Source organism: Mus caroli, unplaced genomic scaffold (genome assembly GCF_978045245.1).
Source record: "Mus caroli unplaced genomic scaffold, Mus_caroli_1 scaffold_2, whole genome shotgun sequence".
Lineage (NCBI taxonomy): Eukaryota > Metazoa > Chordata > Mammalia > Rodentia > Muridae > Mus > Mus caroli.
Window position 1 is genome coordinate 6,474,869 of NW_028227257.1, and position 20,347 is coordinate 6,495,215.

General features: G+C 47.4%; 1 protein-coding gene across 7 annotated transcripts; it reads right to left on the reverse strand.

Annotated features, from left to right (window-relative positions):
- Positions 1 to 1,559: 1,559 nt before the first annotated feature.
- Spo11 (SPO11 initiator of meiotic double strand breaks) lies at positions 1,560 to 14,623 on the reverse strand. 7 transcript variants are annotated; one of them, XM_021153609.3, is made up of 13 exons: positions 14,473 to 14,623; positions 12,479 to 12,592; positions 10,474 to 10,562; positions 9,809 to 9,875; positions 9,247 to 9,355; positions 8,780 to 8,866; positions 7,901 to 7,937; positions 7,505 to 7,614; positions 6,257 to 6,356; positions 5,881 to 5,918; positions 5,292 to 5,368; positions 2,942 to 3,053; positions 1,560 to 2,116 (listed from the first exon to the last, which is right to left on the reverse strand). In XM_021153609.3, the coding sequence occupies exons 1-13, from the start codon at positions 14,601 to 14,603 to the stop codon at positions 1,997 to 1,999; spliced, it is 1,191 nt and encodes a 396-aa protein (XP_021009268.1). In that variant the 5' UTR covers positions 14,604 to 14,623; the 3' UTR covers positions 1,560 to 1,996. The 7 variants fall into 7 exon arrangements, with proteins under 7 accessions (XP_021009268.1, XP_021009293.1, XP_021009286.1 ...); XM_021153634.3 differs by lacking the exon at positions 12,479 to 12,592 and having other exon boundaries at positions 7,505 to 7,602; XM_021153627.3 differs by lacking the exon at positions 12,479 to 12,592.
- Positions 14,624 to 20,347: the final 5,724 nt, after the last annotated feature.

Sequence of the window (20,347 nt, forward strand, 5' to 3'; positions counted from 1 at the left end):
ACTGGGTCTACGTATACTAGGTCTGTGTGTACTGGGTCTGTGTATACTAGGTCTGTGTGTACTGGGTCTGTGTATACTAGGTCTGTGTGTACTGGGTCTATGTATACTAGGTCTGTGTGTACTGGGTCTGTGTATACTAGGTCTGTGTGTACTGGGTCTACGTATACTAGGTCTGTGTGTACTGGGTCTGTGTATACTAGGTCTGTGTGTACTGGGTCTGTGTATACTAGGTCTGTGTGTACTGGGTCTACGTATACTAGGTCTGTGTGTACTGGGTCTACGTATACTAGGTCTGTGTGTACTGGGTCTATGTATACTAGGTCTGTGTGTACTGGGTCTGTGTATACTAGGTCTGTGTGTACTGGGTCTGTGTATACTAGGTCTGTGTGTACTGGGTCTGTGTATACTAGGTCTGTGTGTACTGGGTCTGTGTATACTAGGTCTGTGTGTACTGGGTCTGTGTATACTAGGTCTGTGTGTACTGGGTCTACGTATACTAGGTCTGTGTGTACTGGGTCTGTGTATACTAGGTCTGTGTGTACTGGGTCTGTGTATACTAGGTCTGTGTGTACTGGGTCTATGTATACTAGGTCTGTGTGTACTGGGTCTGTGTATACTAGGTCTGTGTGTACTGGGTCTACGTATACTAGGTCTGTGTGTACTGGGTCTGTGTATACTAGGTCTGTGTGTACTGGGTCTGTGTATACTAGGTCTGTGTGTACTGGGTCTACGTATACTAGGTCTGTGTGTACTGGGTCTACGTATACTAGGTCTGTGTGTACTGGGTCTACGTATACTAGGTCTGTGTGTACTGGGTCTACGTATACTAGGTCTGTGTGTACTGGGTCTATGTATACTAGGTCTGTGTGTACTGGGTCTGTGTATACTAGGTCTGTGTGTACTGGGTCTGTGTATACTAGGTCTGTGTGTACTGGGTCTGTGTATACTAGGTCTGTGTGTACTGGGTCTACATATACTAGGTCTGTGTTGAATCCTCTGCTGCTGATGTCTTGGAACTCTACACTCTGAACAGGGCTGCCTTCTCCGTTTCTCTGTAGCCCCTGCATATTCTGTCATTTGTCCACTGAGGTGGATGGCATCATTGTCTCCTATGCTACAGTGGCCTTGGATAAGTAACACCTGCAAGCTCTGACCTGTGAGCTAGAGTCGTTCCTGAGAGTGAAATGAGAGCACGAGAGCACGTGTACACAGTGGCAGCTCAGGCACACATGCAGGATGGGTCCTGTTCTGTCCGCTGCTGCAGAGCCTTCCACACTAAGTGCAGGCTTGCGACAGTGGAAGCTTCTGTTCCTTGGGGATGCGCTGAGACCATAAAGGTTCTTGTCTGACAGGATCACGGTGGAGGTGAAGGAGCGGGGAACATAGTGTGCTGTGAGAGACGCCTGCTTGCAGTAAATCTCAGCACTCAGGACAGGTGAGCCGAGTTGTATGGTGGGTTCTGGGACAGTGTTACGGGTGGAGAAGCACGCTGAACGGAGCAGAAGAAGACGTGGGACACTCACCAGTGTGAATATTTGTTTATAATAAGCTTTACTAGTTTCACAGGTACATTAACAGGGCAAGGCACCTATACCATGAGGCAAAAGATCGTACTAGAGGAAATACCTTGTGATTCCTTCACAACCTCTCAAGGTTCGCTTGCTGTTTTTCTTTGTTGCTAGTGAAACACTTCATGCTACAGTAGCTATGTTGCAAGAAGTAAATATTTTTATAGACTTTTAGGATATGTAACAGTTTTTCTAATAAAAATTTAAATTAAATAATTTTATAATCACTGTAGAACATAGAATAAGAATCCGTCTTTACAGAAGATCAAACCTTTTAAAGAGCACTATGAAGTTTGCTTTGACAAAAATATGTTAATGTAAAATTATTTTTACCATTGCATACCTAAGACTAGATACTCCTTCACCCAGTGTTTGTAATTCAAGCAGGCCAACAGAAAGCCTGGTGGTCCACGTCCCCCGCTGTGATTTTAGATCCATCCTCCAAACCTCAGCTTGTTGGGTAAGTACACTCTGGACAGGTAGTCTGACGACAGCAAGGTCAAGGCTTGGATCTCTGCCTTCATCTTAGAGTCTGCCATCATCTCCAACTGCCAGAAGGTACCACAGCGTTACCAGCATGTGTCAGGCCTCAGACTAGACAGTCTTCAGACTCACTAGGGCATCTAGAGTGGCTACTGATCAAGAGGTAAGGTATGGCCTCAAGACTACAGGGCTTTTGTTTTAAGACCTTTACAGTTTTTCTTTTTTAATCCCATCAACTGTGATGTCATCTCGCCATCACTGATAAAGTGATACAATTGTGAAGGAGCACAGACAGACATCTTCATCCTGCTGGCCTCCTCTGTCAGAGCTATTCATGGGATGTGACTCCAACACACTATCATTGCCAAACTATGCTGGGACCAGTTGTTGGAGACATAGAATTTCAAGAAAATAAGTCAGACTCCGAAGGACAGGTAGCACATGCTCTCTGCCATGTGTGGTGTCCAGACTTAAGTATACTCATGTAGGACATAAACATGGAGGCGGTGTTACGTCGGGAGAAAGGTTCTCATGGTTGGGGGAAGGGACTGGGGGGACAGAGCTGGCAGTGGGTGAGGGAAAGACAAAGTGCTGCATGTCGTCTTTTCCATGTGGACTCTAGCCTAACATGTAGGTGTGTGTGAAAGCAGAGGGGAGCTGGCTGGGACAGGAATGGACCTGCAGGGGTGGGGTGGGCTGATGAGCAAGTACCATGGTATATATGCATGAATGTCATAATAAAACCTCTTATTTTGTACACTAAGTCAGCACATCAATTAAAGATCACTAACAGTGATGAAAACTGAAACGCAGTCCACGGATGTGCTGAAGGTATCCTGGGAACAGCTACCATGACAGTGAAAACAGAGTTTTATAAAGACCCCATCTACCTCTTGTTTCCAGAGGGGCTGGTAGGTAATGTAAGGCCTCCTCAGGAGGCTGTCCAGCTTCAGCTGGTCATGCTTTGTCAATGCGATCAAGCCATCCTTAGGTACATTTAACCTGGAAAAAATGCATCGCAATGATCAGGAAAAACAAGATATTCCTGTAACATCTCTATTTTGCCGGCATTTATGATGTTACATCAACAAACTAAGAAAAGTGAGGAAATCAGTCCATCGCCCCCCACTTAAGCTCAACATCTGGGGCTCTGTGACAAAGGCCAGGGCGTTTTCCAAGTCCAAAGTAGAGGTTTGTGTTGTCATAGCAACAGATGTGGTCCCTTCCCCTTCTTCCCCCTCAAGAGATGACTACAGAGAGGCAGCTACTGGCTATTGGATGAAGCACTGATGTTAGACACATCGAGCCGCCAAGCCAGTCAGCATGGGCAAGCCGGAGCTTTCTGTTCCTGCATCCCTGAGCTCTGGCAGAAGTGGCCGGTGGCTGGCACTCAGAACCTCAAAGAAGTCAGGAAGTGGCAGCCTTTAATAAACACTCAGGTCTCGGCATCGAGGACACATATCTATTTTCTTATACAGGATACACACTTATCTGCTGAAGTCTGAAAACAGCAGAGATATCTGGACTGTGACAGACGTAATCTGTGTTTCAAGTCCGAGGTTTCCAGGTAAGCTCTAATTTAAGCCTTCCTTGGTGTCCCCATCGTGACCAGCATTTGCCAGTGACAGTTCCTGTCTGGATGACTGAAGGGAGTCTAGTGCTGCTCCTTGAAGCCTCTTCCCTTTGATCATGGATCTATCTGGAGGGTCTCTGAGGGCACTGGGGGGTGGGGCCTGTATGAGCCACCACTGGAGTTCCTTCAAGACCTCTGCCTTAAAAGCCACTGGGAGCCGGGCGTGATGGCGCACGCCTTTAGTCCCAGCACTCGGGAGGCAGAGGCAGGTGGATTTCTGAGTTCGAGGCCAGCCTGGTCTACAGAGTGAGTTCCAGGAGAGCCAGGGCTACACAGAGGAACCCTGTCTCGAAAAACCAAAAACCAAAAACCAAAAAAAAAAAAAAAAAAAAGCCACTGGGTTCCATGTTGCAAATGTGTTTGAAAGTGCCTTCATGCAAAGAGGCGGCTCCCAGATCAGCACCATGATAAGTACACTGCTTGGTCGAAACTCTGCTTCTCTTTAATGGGAGCATTTAAAACTCCAAAGGGAACACTTCCTTCCCGCTTACTTTGTAACTTTTTGGTCCTCATGTTTGGGAAATAAGCATCTACAAAGACAGCCCACGGCCTCAGCAAATCCCTCACACGCTCAAGTTCTTCTCAAGGGAAAGAAGAAGGTGCTTGAGGGACTGGAGAGGTGGGTTGCCTCAGTGGTGGAGAGTATACACTACTCTTACAGAGGACCCACGTTTGATTTTAGCATCTGTCTTAGTAGCTCACAACCCCATGTAACTCTAGCTTCACGGGTTCCAAGGCTTCTGGCACAGTACCTGCACTCCCATGCTCATGCCCCCCAGTACTTGCACATCATTAAATAATTATTTTTTTAAGTATTTGAAAAGCAGTGCTACCCCATGGTGATGGCCAGGTGGCTCACTCTCTGGGGAGAACAAATCAACAAATCTATTGAAGTCAGGGAAAGCCTCAAAAATGCACACACACTCAGACCCACCAAGTCTCTGAGAATCCTCAAAGACTTCATAAAGATCCAGGCAACCAGTGGAGGACCCTTTGATCTCCCTATCATCTACAGCCTCCCAGAGTAGCTGTGAGGAACGGCCTGAACAAATGCCGGTACAGGAAAAGCTGAAATTCGGGAGTAGAAACTGTTTCCAGGAGGTCACAGGAAAGAATATATTTATTGGTTCAAAACAGTGATCATATCATGTTGTGTGCAAAACCCAGATGACAAAGAAACAGTTGAGGACCCTGGGGTTTCTGGGGAAAGGTCATGGCTGTCGGCCGAAAATCCCCAGCCACCCAGGCCTGCCCTGACTCAGATGACTCTCAACTGTGAGCGCTGGACGTTCTCAAACTCTGACCCCAAGTCCCCTGCACACAGGATTACAAGTATGTTGCCACGTCTCTCCGTGCATTATTCTTTTACACACGAGAAACTTGTACGAGGGATTTAACCATAATCCCTTGTGGAAATTGTAAAAATAACTGTAGCTAGCTGAAAGTAAAGTTAACTAAGTTCCTTAAGCTGTTTTGTTTTGTTTCTTTGACACGGGGCCTCTTTCTGCATCACCACGCCTGGATTTTTATTAACTGTTCAGATCACAGAAACGCCAAGGAATGTAACTCCTGACTACAGACAGCAAGTGACGTCAGCACCACCTTACCTCTGAATATCAGAAGGGAGGAGACCAAGCCATCTGATTGTTGGGATAGTGAGATTGTGAGCTTCAAAAGACATGGACTGAAATAAAGAGCAGAGCTGTGTCAGAGGGTGAGGTGCTCTGGACCATGCCTCTCGTAGTCTCTCTGGCCTGCACTCCTTCCTTCCTCCCTGCTCTGCCACCCCTCTGCTATGAATCTGGCTGAGCTACAGGCTTATTTACAGATTCAGGCTCAGCCACTTTGGAGGGAACCAGGATTTGTAGCTCTACAGGTTTTCAAGACATGCTGAATTTGGTCACTGTAGGCTTCAGTGAGGACTTGATGGTGTTTTCTCGTCTCTCATTGTAGCTGCATTGTGCTCTTTAGGAGTGTAGACAGGATGCACACACCTCATCTCATCTCATCTGTGAGGTTGCTGCTGATGCTGAGAGCAGGGCTCACACCACTGAGGCACAGACTGGCTCTCGAAGAGATCACCATCTCCCTAGGACATTCTGGAAAGCCCTGCCTTACCAGGCCTGTAAGTAAGCCACCCAGTGAATGCGCAGTGTGTGTGGAGACAGGAGAGCAGACGCACTTCTCTGTACTCACCATGGATCCGTACTTATAGATGCACATTATCTCGACGCCTGTTGAGAGTGAGCTTTAAGATTAGACTCAGATCACAGCTATAGAATCTACACTCTCAAAGTTCATCTAACAGCTAAAACTTTTATTTCTTTAGACATTACCAATGGAAAAATTATGTTCTCCTTCTCATATGTTAAACATCGCATTATTTAAGTTGACTATGGGATTACTAGTCTCTTACATTGAACCTAGGACGTCACGCATGCCAGGCAAGTGTGAGACCACTGAGCTTCCCCTGGTCCACACAGTGTACTATGCAAATGCTCTAAGGGCAGAAAAGCACATTCATGACAGGGCACAGTCATGACTATTGTCCCAGATGTCTAGGAAGGATTACCGTAGGGATCAGCATCGACCAGTGTGAAAACAGGAATATGAAAGGTGTCCCACAGCTTCTTTACCAAGAGCCTCGTGTTCAGATCTGGGATGCCCTTTCCCTGAAAGTAGACAGAATCAGACATTGTGACCCCAAAAGAGGAACTGGGTCCATTCTGCCCATATTTCATCAACACTGCAAGAAGCTATCTGACTCTCATTTCTGCTTCCTGACCCACAGGAGGCCACATAAGCCATCCTGTGCAGAGCCTTTTGTGAGCCAATCTGTTTGCTCCGAGTCAGGATGCTACGGGACAGGACAAGCCTTGCAAGATTCCCCAGCTGCCTGACGCCTAAACCCGCTCCTTGCTCTGCTGAGGCTTGCACTCCTGCTCAGTCTAACAAACTAGAGCACTGTAGACAGCTGTCTTCTCCAAGAAACAGGCTTTCTACAGCTCGGTAAAGAAAGGCTGGGAAGAGATCACTGAAGAGGGGAGCCTGTTCTACTCTCTCACTCTGCAGCCCCCACATGCTGCTCCCCAAACTTGCTTCCCTCCGGAATCCCTGTTCCCGTGCTTACTCAGGCTCACAACCCCATCACCACATCACATACCACAGGAAGCCAATTGCCCACAGTGGACCAACATTTGTCCCTCCAAACTCATGTTAGAACTCAACCCTTCAATGTGTGGTCAGGAGACAGGGCTTTGGGATCGAGATCAGAAGAGTGGGACCCCTTGAATGGATGAAAGCCCTTATGTAAGGGAACCCGGAAAGGCCTTCTTTTGTCTCTGTCTTCCTGCCTGCTGTGTTTCTGGGCTAGCTGTCTCTGGCTGAAATACTGCCTTTTGCAGAGCCTTCCTGAAGCTCCACTATGGTCTCCACTACTGTACATGGATGTTTGCAAAGAGCAAGCTCCTTTGGACTGACCCAGGGAGTCGCCTGGGATAGAAGCCCATGTGAAGAACAGCAGGCAGGGGCACTGTGAGCTACCCAAGCCCTGGATAAACCTGCAGCAGGAATTGGGGGGTGGGGAGGCAGGGCACAGAGGAGCATGAAAACAAACCGTTTTGGAAAACTCCTGGTGTTTAAGAATAGAAAGCATAGTCTGAACCTGAGTTGGGTTTGAGGACACTGAATAAGCACTGTGGACACTTCTGCCCCGTGGTGCTAGATAATGCACCATATATTGGACAGGGACACGATGCACACATGTTATTGGAACCCACTTTCCAGGCACCGCAGTGGTAAAGTAAGGCAGGAATCCTACCGTAACCATGATGCACGGGGACATCCTGCTGCAGAAGTTGTCGTCCAGGAGCCGCTGAAATGTTGCATCCTTCTCGACTATTAACAGAAACTTCGCATCTGTGATCAGATCTGCAGCTTTAAGGCTGAGAAACTACTGTCACAGCACACCAGCGTAGTCACCCGCTACATTACAGCACTGTATGCCCGCTCTAGGGAAAGGGCTTTCATTTACCCTCCAACATCTATATCCACCCAGGTGTACCAGGGCCTGGCTTATTCCACAGTGAGCTCTTGGGAGCCTTAGCAAGGGGACTGTGGCCGGTTGTCTCTACAGCCTAACTTGCTTGTTACATAGTAGGAGAGCAGAGCTCACTGAAGGAACAACAGTTTAAACAGTTTCAGGAGTAAAGGATACGCTGCATTCCTTGAATGTTAGTCGGCACAGCAGTAGCCTGAATTAAAAAACATAGTTTGTAAGTTAAATAAAAGTAGGTGTAGCTGCATTTTATAATTCACCCCAACAATCCTAAGCTTTCACTTTTCTTTGATGGGTAGTCTAGAGACTGCTGCTCAGGGAGGAGCAGACCAGCTCCTACGGGAGCAGACACATCCCTGTGGCTTCCCAAACAGAGAAGGTTGTGGAAGCTTTGCACATCTGTGGTTTAAGCACACAAGATGGAAGAGAGTGTCCTGATGCAGGCCTTCAGCAGCACTGCTATGCCCTGTCCTGACGGAGCAGCAGCGCTCACTTCAGAAGCACACAGATTATGTAAACAGGCATTCCAAAAAGGCTGCCCGTGCCACAAGCTACATGAAAATAACAGCACGTTTCAAAAGCACGTGGGTCTGTTTATTCCTATATGACAATTAGCATAAGAAAACGGTGTGCTTAATGTAGACTTTCCCCAAAAGCACACACGGTTCCTTCATCTGTTGGCTTTATTTTAAAGCCTCTGGGCTCCAGCGCGCTGGCTCAGTGGGTGAAAGTACTTGCCACACAGGCCTGAAGACCTGAGCTTGATCCCAGGAGCACATAGTGGAAGGAAGGAACTGTTTTTGAAAGTGGTTTTCTGACCTCTGACTTCCACACTTGTGCAGTGGCACACATGCACCTGTGAGCGCACACACACACACACACACACACACACACACACACACATCATGCTCATATGCACATAGTAATAAATATTTTTTAGCCTTAAAATAAATTATACACACAAAAACAAGGAATGAAAGCCAATTCAAAATGGAAGGGCCGTGAGTCTCTGAGCAGGTGAGATTGGAGGATGCTCACCGTGGCATTACAGGTACATTGGACTCTGGTACCATCTTCTTCCATGTATCTCAAGTTGCCAGCAATCAATCCCTTGGATGTAGACAGCTGGAAAAAATAATATATTTGGAAACATCCCACAATATATTTGTTGCTCCAAGGCTGCCCTCCTGCTCACCTGTTAAGATACTTGTATTTTAGCTTAGACCAGAATCTAGGTAGAGCTGAAGGAGAAAACATGTAAGGGTATTTAGGAAATAAAAACATTTGATAAGGTCCCTGCTTCGGTTTATTCAACCAGAGGAACACATTGGAAACAGATTAAGGTTATGTTGAGAAAAACTAGTATCAAACGATGTAAAAAAGGGCAGACATTTGTTCCCAATGTGGCTCTGGCGGACCCCTCTACCTCTGTGAGACTTTGCTCTGGGACTAAGGGCCGCTCCCTTTTCGTTTTGTGGCAGGGTTTTGTACTTGGAGTGGCTCACCACGTGCAGACTCCTCCTGGGAACTTTCAGCATACAGGAAATGTCATCGATGGCGCTGTCCACCGCAGCCTGGTTCCCAAAGAGCTGGATGTCAGTGTAGTATATGTCTCTATGCAGATGCAAGGTCAACACTGAATGAACATTGCTCCTGGACGGTGACAAACACAGACCACGGCAGAGAACACATACCGCAGGAAACACACCGCACAAGGGAAGCAGCGTGGTGCCCGGGCTCCCCGCTTCGTCTCACAGCATGTTTTAAAAGGTAATGGGTACTGGAGGGATGGCTCAACAGTTAAGAGCACTGGGGGGCTCTTCCACAGGACCTGGGTTCAATTCCCAGTTCCCACACAGTGGCTCACAAATATCTGTAACTCTTGTTCCAGGGGAACTGACACCATCTTCTGGCTCCTTCAGACACCAGCAATACACGTGGTGCACAGGCAGGCATGCAGGCAAAACACCCATACACATTAAATTTAAAAGTAAAAAAGTTGATTTAACTAAATCCCACACTTCATTGCATTTTTAGAAGATGAATTTGTCAGAATAATATATTTACCTCTTGGTTGCATAAGTGTCGCTCTGTATTAATTTATAAATCATGGACAATATTTTCAGAATCAGAGCTGAAAAATAAGACATAAGAAGCAATTCACTTCTCTCTCTCTCTCTCTCTCTCTTTACCAATTTGAAAGATAATGTTATCAAAAGTGATTGTTGGTTTTTGGTTTTGGTTTTGAGACAGGGTTTCTCCACTGTCTTGAACCTCGATTTGTAGACTAGGCTAGCCTCCAACTCACAAAGATCTGTCTGCCTCTGCCTCTGCCTCCTGCTCAAGTCCTGTGATTAAAGGCATGTGCCACCGGGCCTAGTGGTTATCAAACATTATAACTGTCTCCATTGTCTGGGATACTTTAACACTCATCTTTCTAAATGAGGAAGGCTAGGGAAAGCACAGTCGTCTAACAACTCAGGTAAAAGTCGCTGCTTTCTGGTAGCCAGCAGAGTGATGCCCCAAACATGGACCTAGAACAGCTTGCTTACTTTGAATGCAGTGTGTTCCCGATATTACTGACAACGAAAGCTCTAGATATTTATTTTAAGGTCAGGCTACCTACTAAAGAACATGTGAAGCTATCCAACTAGAAACAGCTAAGCTCTAGAAATAACTAGAGCTTGACCACTGTTTTCTTGCTCACTCAACGCCATCAAAGAGCAACTTACCGAATTTCTTAACTGATTTTGGTGAATCGCTTCTGATTTTTCTTGTGGTACACCGAGGTATCATCCGAAGGCCGACAGAATCATCAAACCTGTAGTTTTGTTCAAAACAAAGGATCAAAATGAGAAGGACTTAACTCCTGAATAGCAAACACACACTAGACCGTCTACATATCATGTACACATGCGCAGAGGACAGAGACTGGCCTTGAGGAACGTTCTGCAGGTACCACCCATCTTGTTTCATTAGACAATCTCTGTCTCCTTGTCCTGGGGCTCACCGGTTAATGTAGACTGGGTCATCTGCAAGCGGCAGGGCCTGCCTGTGTCCACCTCCCCAGCCCTGGGATTACAGGCACATGCCTAACACATCTGCTCACACACACACAGCCAGCGCTTCAGCCACTCAGCCGCCTCCCACATTGCTTCCGTGTGTGGGCACTGGAGCTCAGGAACACGGAAAGGTTTAAATCACTGCAGGTAGTTACTAGGTGACTAGCTAAGGGTTAAGTGTCCTAAACATGCTTCAGCGTGGCCTGTGCGTATAGTTCCTGGTTAGTAGTGTATATTAAGTACGTACACACACTTTACTATTATGTATTTTAATCATTTTGCCATTACTCATTCTCAGTTAATTAGTTGGCTCAACTTAATAATTTTTTTTAAAAAAATTTATTTTCAATTTACCCACCAAGTGACATTGTGTGAACTACTGACATTAATTTGTTAAACTGAACTTCCCAGGCTCTCCTAAAGGTGGCAGAAGGCACCAGGCACATGGCAGCTGCTTGGAAGCTGCGTGAAATCCATTTTTCACAAGACATTTTCCAGGTCTAGAGCTTATGCTTTAAAATAATACTTACAACGGACCTCCTCGCCCTATTCCTCTATTTCTGTAACTTTTACAAAGGCTGAGAGCCATCTGTCCTTCAGCAGAGAAGGCGATACAGGCTAGAAAGGCCAATCCTGTATCACTAGCCTGGAGAATGTGGATAAAGCTCCCAGAGCGAGCAGCGCTAGGACAGGGATAGGACTGAGCCTGTGCTGAGTTCAGAATGCGTGCACTGTGGTCTGCATGTTGACACCAAGAGCAGCTGCCTGAGCAATGGCTTGCCTTTGCAGACTGGAAGACAATTGCACCCAGAGTGTCTCCCTAGTGCTGAGAGCTCTGGCTGCTTTGAACTAGGGCCAACAGACTTTGAACCTTGCCCTCCCTCAGAGCAGCTCTAGTTGCTAACCTGCTTGTCTTTGCCTTATCTTTCGCATTGATGTCTAGTTTATATAGCTCTCCTGTGGAGCACGGATTTTGTAAACCTGCTAATTTTTTACGGGGCAAGTGAAGAGGATGAAAGTAATAACACGTGACTGTAGCTCTAATTCAAACAAATTGAAATAACAACATAGGTACTGAATTTTAAAAACAAAACTTCAGGGCTGAAAAGATGGCTCAGTGGTTAAGAGCACTGACTGCTCCTCCAGAGGTCCTGAGTTCAATACCCAGCAACCACATGGTGGCTCACAACTGATGCCTTCTTCTGGTGTGTCTGAAGATAACTACAGTGTACTCATAATAAATAAATAAATAAATAAATAAATAAATAAATAAATAAATAAATACTTCAGGGGCCAGGCATGGTGGCACATGTTTTTAATCCCAGCAGGGAGATTTGAGGCCAGCCTGGTCTACATTGTGAGTTCCAGGCCAGCTAGGGAGTATAGTGAGACTGTCTCAAATAAATGAAACTTCAGGGGCTGGAGAGCTGGCTGGGCTAAGAGTGCTTGCTGCTCTTATATAAGACTAAGTTTCAGCTCAGTTCCCAGTATTCAACATCAGGCGGCTTCCTAAGAGTCTGTAATTCCAGCTCCAGGCGATCTGACACCCTCTTCCGTGGAGACTCATAGGCACATGCACTTTCACACACACACACACACACACACACACGCACACGCACAGGAGCACGGACACACGTCTTTTTAAAATGGAGAAATAAAATTGCAAAATGCCCACATTATGTTTTCCCAGCTCGATCTGTTGTCTATTGTGAAGGCAGGCACTTCATTTCTTGCCAAGCTTTTGATTATGTCTTGGATAATATTTTCTATAGCTGTAAGAACCTCAGAACTGAAACAATAAACACAGTAAGATCTAATTTTATACCATGTAACATCTTCCAGATCAATACAAAGACAACCTCCCAATCCCCACCCCAACAGGATTTCTCTGTGGAGCCCTAGATGTCCTGGAACTCATTCTGTAGACCAGGCTGGCCTCAAACTCAAGAGATCTGCCTGCCTCTGCCTCCCAAGTGCTGGGATTAAAGACATGGACATCCACCACCTGGCACAATTTCTTTATTTCATCATATTTTTGTTGTTTTGTTTTGTCTTGCTTTTGGAGACAAGGTCTCACAAGGTAGCAAAGGCTAACCTGGAACTCACCATGAAGTCTAGAATGGCCTCAAACCCACAATCCTCCCTTGCTTTCCTGGATGGTGAGATTGCAGATGTGGACCACCCCACCTCGCTTCTGTTTGTCTCTTTAAGCCTTGGAAACACATGTCAGTAACCATCTCTCTTACCAAATTCTTACCTTGGCATGGATTCCAACAACTGTTCTCACAGTGCTTACTTACAAAAAATTACATTTACCTGTAAATTCCTCTTTCAAAGAACCCTTTTGCATTAATGACGAGCTAATATAACTTACAAATACATTTTTTTAATTTGCTCACATTAACTTACTTCAATGTCGCTGAACTTCAATACAGACTTGGCTTGAAATACTACTGTAAAATGTTTTAACTGAGGATGATGTAAGACTAGCTTTGAACTTCCTTCCCAAGAATTCAATGCAGAAACATTAACAAGTGAACAAGCGCGCGCGTGCACACACACACACTTTCTTATAGCACATTGCCCTAAAATTGATATCATGACTAAAAATTAACCATTTTAAATTGTAATGATTCAAAAGGAAAAAAATTAATCACTACAAGAAAAGAAAAAAAATGAATTTTGTACTAAATAGTTGACTTGGCCACAAAAAAATCGTGCCACTTTACCACAAAATATCAAGACTGAACCCAGCTTTCTCCAGCTGGCTGTTAATTTCATAAACCATCAGTTTAAATATATATATATATATATATATATATATATATATATTAATCATTTTAAGCAACATTGGCACATTACCTAAGGAGGAAAGCCAAGCTAAACAAAGAAGATGGGCAAAATGTTGAGTTTTAACATCCACACAATTCTCAACATTTCTACTGTGTGTGTGGGGGGGGGGGAATAGATCAGAAAATGGATTTTAAAACATTTACTATTTTCTAACACAATTTTTTTTCAAAGTTTGGAACAGGCTGAGACAAATACTGAAGATATAGTCAGGTGAACCTAGGAGAGTCTCTGTAGTTGATTGTGAAGAAATTACTTACAATGTGTTCATCTGTTCCCTTCAGGTAAAAAAAAAAAAGTCTTATTATAAATTACTTAAAATGTGATGATGTCCGTGTTAGTTCTGAGAAATTAGTGGTAGTTCAGAGAGTAAGTGCTTTTCACATTCTCTTTCCTCTTCTATCCCTCACCCCCAAACCTATTTTACAGACACACACAATTTTTTTTCAACATGGGGTTTCTCCGTCTAACAGCCCTGGCTATCCTGGAACTACTGATTTCAAACACAGAAACCTGCCTGCCTCAGCCTCCCGGGTGCTGGAATTAAAGCCCAGCTTTCATTTAAAACAAAAAAACAAACAAAACAAAACTCCATAAATCCAAAGCAAGTCTCAAGCTCTCTGACTATAAAGGACACTGATAAACCTAGGAACTAAGCCAGAGCTGGGCGCCTGGAACATTCTAGAAACCATCTGGTGTGTACAGGGACGCGGTCACCACCAGGGAGCGCTAGGGAGCACCGACTTCAGGGCTCGGGCGTGGCCTCCGACACTCCTCACACGAGGAACCTTCCCGGGCTTTCCTGCCGAGCTGCTGTACCTAGAGGCCACGCGGGTGGCCCCGGCAGGGGTCTCCCCTGCGCCTCTCGTCACCATGGCCAACAGGGAAGCCCTGTGCCGATCCAGGGCGTCGAAGAACGAGGCCTCGGGCCCCATAGGTGCGAACGCCATGATGGCGGATGCGGAGCCGCTCTGAGGCCTCCTGCCCCTGCGAACCTTCCCGTGCTCTGGCCACGCGCATGCGCACTGCACCACGGACCGTTGGACAGCCGGCGGAGCAGAGTGCGCAGGCGCAGGGGCCTCTGAGGTGCCCCCCACACACACACACACATGCACACACACACACACACACACACACACACACACACACACACACACACACACACAGGGTACCCTTCAGAGAGGACATGAAGCTCTCAGATGCAGATCTAGCCAGCGTCGAGGACCAGTGGGGTCGAGGTTGCCTTGGCCTGATAACTTAGGGGTAATAATACTTGCAAAACCCGTTTGTGGAGTCATTTGGGGAAGTAGTATTTACAACTTTTCACTAGGACGGTCATGGACCTGGGGATAGGTATGGGAGAGGGGAAACATTCCTGCCTGGTTTGGCTTCCTGCCTCTGTACCAGGTCCTCTCCACCTGCCTCCTCCTGTGTGCCGAGATTAAAGGCTTTTTACTGTCCAAATCATGTTTGGGATTTGCTTTTATTAAGAAAATTGTCGTTGGGGAAAGCTCGGCATTAAGAATTTTAATGCACTTGTAGAGAGCCTAGGTTCATTCATTTCTTAGGACCCCCGCCAGGCAACTCATATCTGCCTAAAACAACACTTCCATGGGACCTCATGCCCTCTGGCCTCTGTGGGTTCCTGCATGCATGTGATACTCAAATATTTTTTTTTAATAGTATTTCCACCCTAAGCCTTAATAGCATAAATATCACTTCCTCTCCTTGCAGACCAGTAAGACATGTCTTGCTTTATTCTCTCCAAGCCTTCTAGAGCAGAAGGTGGGATTTCTGAAGTCCTAGAAGAGCCTTGACTCTTAGAACCGCATCCTTAACAAAGAGAGACTGGGATGAGGTAAAAAAACTGACTGGACCAAGGTGGCTTGAATCAAGGTGTGTGAGGGATGCTGGGACTGATCCCGTGAGAGCCACCTGACCACAGGCCCTAGTTGATAGTTTTTATTTCTAATAGTCTGGTGGCAGAAATAACAGCCTCTTCTCTCTGCAGGCCCATGCTGAGGCATCCCTTCCCCCGAGGCACCAGCCACACTTCCCTATACTATTCTGCAGTATAGAATAGAGTTTATTTAGGGCATGGATGGGGAGGGGAGTGGAGAGAAGGGGGGTGGGGATAGAGGAGTAGAGGCCGGCCATGAGCACATGGGGTGGGGGGGTGGGGAGAGAGGGGGGAGGAGAATGGGGAGAGAGGAGGAAGAGGGGAAGAGAGCAAGGACAGGAGAGCAAGAGAGAGAGAGAGAGAGAGAGAGAGAGAGAGAGAGAGAGGAGGGAGCAACAACCCCTTTTATAATGAGTCAGGCCCAGCTGGCTGTTGCCAGGTAACTATGGAGTGGAGCCTAGGCTAAAAGCCAACACTGTGTGTGAGTGTGTGTGTGTGTGTGTGTGTGTGTGTGTGTGTGTGTGTGTGTGTGTGTGAGACCTGTGTGAAGAGCCTTTCTTCATCCTTATCACCCTGCTTCCTGTTGCCTCTCTGTGCTATGCAGTGCTGGTTACCGAGGGATGAGGGAGCTAGGTCTCTGTCCTCAGGAAGCCCACAGCCCAAGGAGATGCAGCAACTGAGCACAAACGGGCGAACCTCAGGTAAGTGTACCAGGAGATAGGTACACTTGAAATGGGTAGGGAAAACTCACCCTCATTTTCTGGATGGAGAGTCTGGGCTCAGAAAGGTTAAGAGCTGCATGCGAGGCTGAGCATGCGAGCCGGGTTCCCAAACCAAGAGGGAGGCTTTGATACCAAGTTCATGTCAAATCCTGGGCAACCCAAGGGCCTCCAGGGGTCTGGCTCAGGGTGGGCTGGCATTTTGCAGGGTTCTTCCTGGCGGAACTAGCCCTTTGTCCTGAGTGGTGGCTTTTTTGTTTGTTGGTTTGGTTTGGTTTTAGTTTTAGTTTTCCTCCGGAGGACAGCCACACAACAGGCAAGCTTCAGAAGGGACTTGAAGAGGGAGGGCAAGGTGACATCACGGAGACAGCTTTCTTCTGAGTTTCACACATGGCTCCCCTTTTATGTCCCTTGGAGACAGACCTGTATCGCAGGTCTACAGACTCCACCAGAGGCCTCTCTCCTCCTCTGGGACTTGTGAAAAGTTCTGAGGTGGCTGGAGGGCTAGGGAGGAGCCTGCAGATGAATAAAGATGCCTAAACCTGCAGATCCTTTGAGAGAGACTCAGGGTTTGGGTGCCTGGCGGGGGTTCCCACCTCGGTGACAAAGGTGAGGCGGGGGAGCGTTCTGTCAGCAGCTGCCTCTGCCCTGCAGGCATCCTGCCTGGTTCTGAGAGGTGTAGCCGAGCAGGGCGAGCATTGCTGTGCTGTGCGAGCCTTGCGGTGTGCCCGCTGCAGCTGTTTACAGCACCTGCACTTCAAAGGCAGCTCCAGCCCCACGACGGGAGACAGGACCAGAAAAACACAGTCGGCTCCAAGCAAGCCTCAGCCAGCACTGCTGGCAAAGAGAAGCTGTCTGGCTTCCCCGGCTGAGACCTTTTCATCCCCTGGCCCTCTGAGCATTTCCCTAGACTTTGTCAGGAAGAAGGTCTTAGTTTCTTATTCTGTTGCTACAATGAAAAAACACCTCCACAAAAGCAACTTGAGGGAGAAAGGGCTTGTTTTATCTGGCAGTTCAAGATAGGGTTGATCAGAGAGAGAGAGAGAGGCTTGGCTCCATGAACCCATTTTATACAGCTCAGGATCTCCTGTCCAGAGAATGGTCCTGCCCAATTAGAATAGATCTTCCCAAATCAATGAACTTAATCAAAACAATTGCCCACTGGAGCTCGAAACCATCTATAACTCCTGTCCTAGGGAGTCCAGTGCCCTCTTCCGGCCCCTGTGAGCCTCAGGCACCCACATTGTGCACAGTCAAATATGTAGTCAAAGCACTCATGCATATAAAATTTTTTTAAAAAGGAAGTGAATAACTATGTTTTGAAGATAAATCCCCATAAGCGTAGTCAGAGGTCTGTCTCCCAGAGGATCTAGATCTTGTCAAGTGGACAGTCATAAGAGTGCTGTTGTTCTAGGCTTCACCCCACAGTTACCTGGCAACAGCCAGCTGTGTCTGACTCTGTATAAAAGAAGCTTGCCCCCTCCTCCCTCTCTTACCTCTTCCTCTCTTCCCTCTCTTCCCTCTCTGTCCCTTCTCTCCCCGTTCCCCTCCCCCACCTCTCCACATGCTCCCGATCAGTCTCTTCTCTCTCTCTCTCTCTCTCTCTCTCTCTCTCTCTCTGTCTCTCTCTCTCTCTCTGTGCCTTATCTTTACACCCCTAATAACTCCCCTCCCTGTGCTCTACATGACATCTATTCTATACTATATTCGTTGTATGGCTATTCAGGGCATGGGGAAGGGAGTTGAGGGAGAGAAGAGAGAGAGAGAAGAGAAGACAAGAGAAGAGAGGAGAGAGAGAGGAGGGGATGACCATGAGCATGTGGAGAGAGCATGGACAAGGGATTGGGGAGAGAGAGGGTAAGGAGTAGGAGCAAGAGAGCGAGAGAGAGAGAGAGAGAGAGAGAGAGAGAGAGAGAGAGAGAGAGAGAGAGAGAGAGGAGGGGGCAAGCAGGCCCTCCTATAGTGAGTCAGGCACACCTAGCCCCATGTTCTCATTAGTATACATTACGTGGGGTTCATTATGGTAGTTCATGTATATGCGTAGTCTACTTCGACCATAGCCCTATCCTAGCCCCAGAACCTTCTTGGTTCTTCTCCCACCCCCTGCTAATCCACGCCTCCTTCTCCCAACTAGATCTCCCCTACTTTTATGTCTTGTCTTTGTGTGACTCAGTGAGCTTTGAAAGAATTACTTAAGGAATTCTTTTCCCTGCACGGCCAAAGAAAATGTCTCTCCCCTCAACGCAGTCAGCCAGTAGCTGCATATAAACCCCATGGAAGGCCGGGGTCCTGTGAGTTCCTCCCCTTTTTTTTCTGGGATCTCATTATATCTTGAGCAACTGTGGGAGGTGCCACCCACTATAGGGGAAAGTCTTTCCTCTCAGACCTTTCTGGAAATGCCCTCACAGATCCACCCGGAGATTTGTCTCCTGGGGTGACTGTTGATTCTGTCAAGTTGACAATCAAGATTCCATGATGCCAAGGGTGGGTGAATCTCATAAGATTCAAGGAGGCCCTTGCAGGCCTAGAGCGGCTTCTTGTGCAATCCAGCTACAGGGACAACATCTCTCTGTGACAGAGAGAACAGCCAGGCTGTGCAATGGTGGGAGAACATGGAAAAGCCTGAGGACCGTACAGTCTAGCCTCAGACTGTGCAGGCCAACATTCCTTCCAGGAGAAGATGCTGCGTCCTCATCTTTAGTTCGCCTGTACCTGGCTGACCTTTAACACACACACACACACACACAAAGCTACCTGGAGTCTGACTGACGCAATGAGGAGAAGCCTGTGTTGTAGATTTGCTATGAGGATTCAAGGTAACAGTGTTTACAGAGTCCTTCGCACGTCTCTCCAAACTGTACCTGTGGATGTTGGCAGATGTGAGCCAGGGTCTTGCTGGGACACAGACACCCTAGAGCACGGGGACTGCTACTCCCAAATTGTGGTCTCTTGGAGTCCTTCCCAGGACTCCTGTCCCATGTCAGACTTGGAAGGGTGTCTGAGGCCTTCATAACCTTCATCTCACCACTGGGAAGCTGAGGCTTAAGGAGGAGGCCTGAGACTCTGTAGCAAGGACGAAGGGGAGCTGAGACCTGAATCTGGACCTGTTTCTAAAATGTCAAAGCTTTTCCATTCTCTAGGGATGGGGACCCTCCCTGCACACACACACACACACACACACACACACACACACACACACACACAGGAGCCCCAGTGGCAATCTTTTACCTGGGAACAAGATATTGTGTTGGAACCACAGACCCAGCCCCCTGGAGCTGAGTGGCCTTTGGGCCCTTACTGCCCCTTGGTGTTTTGCTCATAGAAGCTATGCTGCCAGGAAGGCAGGGAGAGCCAAGCCCTGGCTCAATGTCTTCACTAATAGGATGAGGATGTTCCTTCCGGTTGGGAAGGATTTGCTTTTGGAGCGGGCCAAGCAAGCCACGTACTCAGCTGCTTGGAGGCAAGAGACAGGCTTGACTTTGGCAGCTGAGGTGTCTTGGGTCTCAGGGCACGGTAAATGGACAGGGAGGTCTGTGAGTGGCATTCCAGGTCACCAACATGGGGAGAGTTCACATCAGCTAACCCCCTGAGCTTCTTATGTGTCTGTCCTGTCTTCTGCTTCTGAGCCATGATCGGTGGCAGCCCAGGAGACCTCAGTCCTGAGAGCTACAGACCAGATATGTGTTTCCATCCTCTTTGGAAATCTTTTCATCTGATCAGCCAGGGAAGGGAATAGAAAGTACCCTGAGAAGGAACTCTGAGGAGGACCCCCTGGCGGTCTCCTCTGATCTCATCACACCACCTGCTCAGATGAACTGCTGGCTCTGTTTGCTTTTCAATTCCTCCCTTGCTCTCTTTGCAGATGTCCTTGGCTAGCTTCGACTTGGACGTTGCACAGTGGACTCCCTCTGGAGCAAAGAGCTAGATGCTAATGAAGTCACCACCGGGCTCCCTGGAGCCTTCTGGAGGCAGCAGTCAAGACTGACAGTCTTGTCTGTCCGGCAGCCTGGAGTCACAGGCTCCCAAGGGTTCTTGAGTCTTGTGACTCAGGGCAGGAGATGAACACTCCCAGATT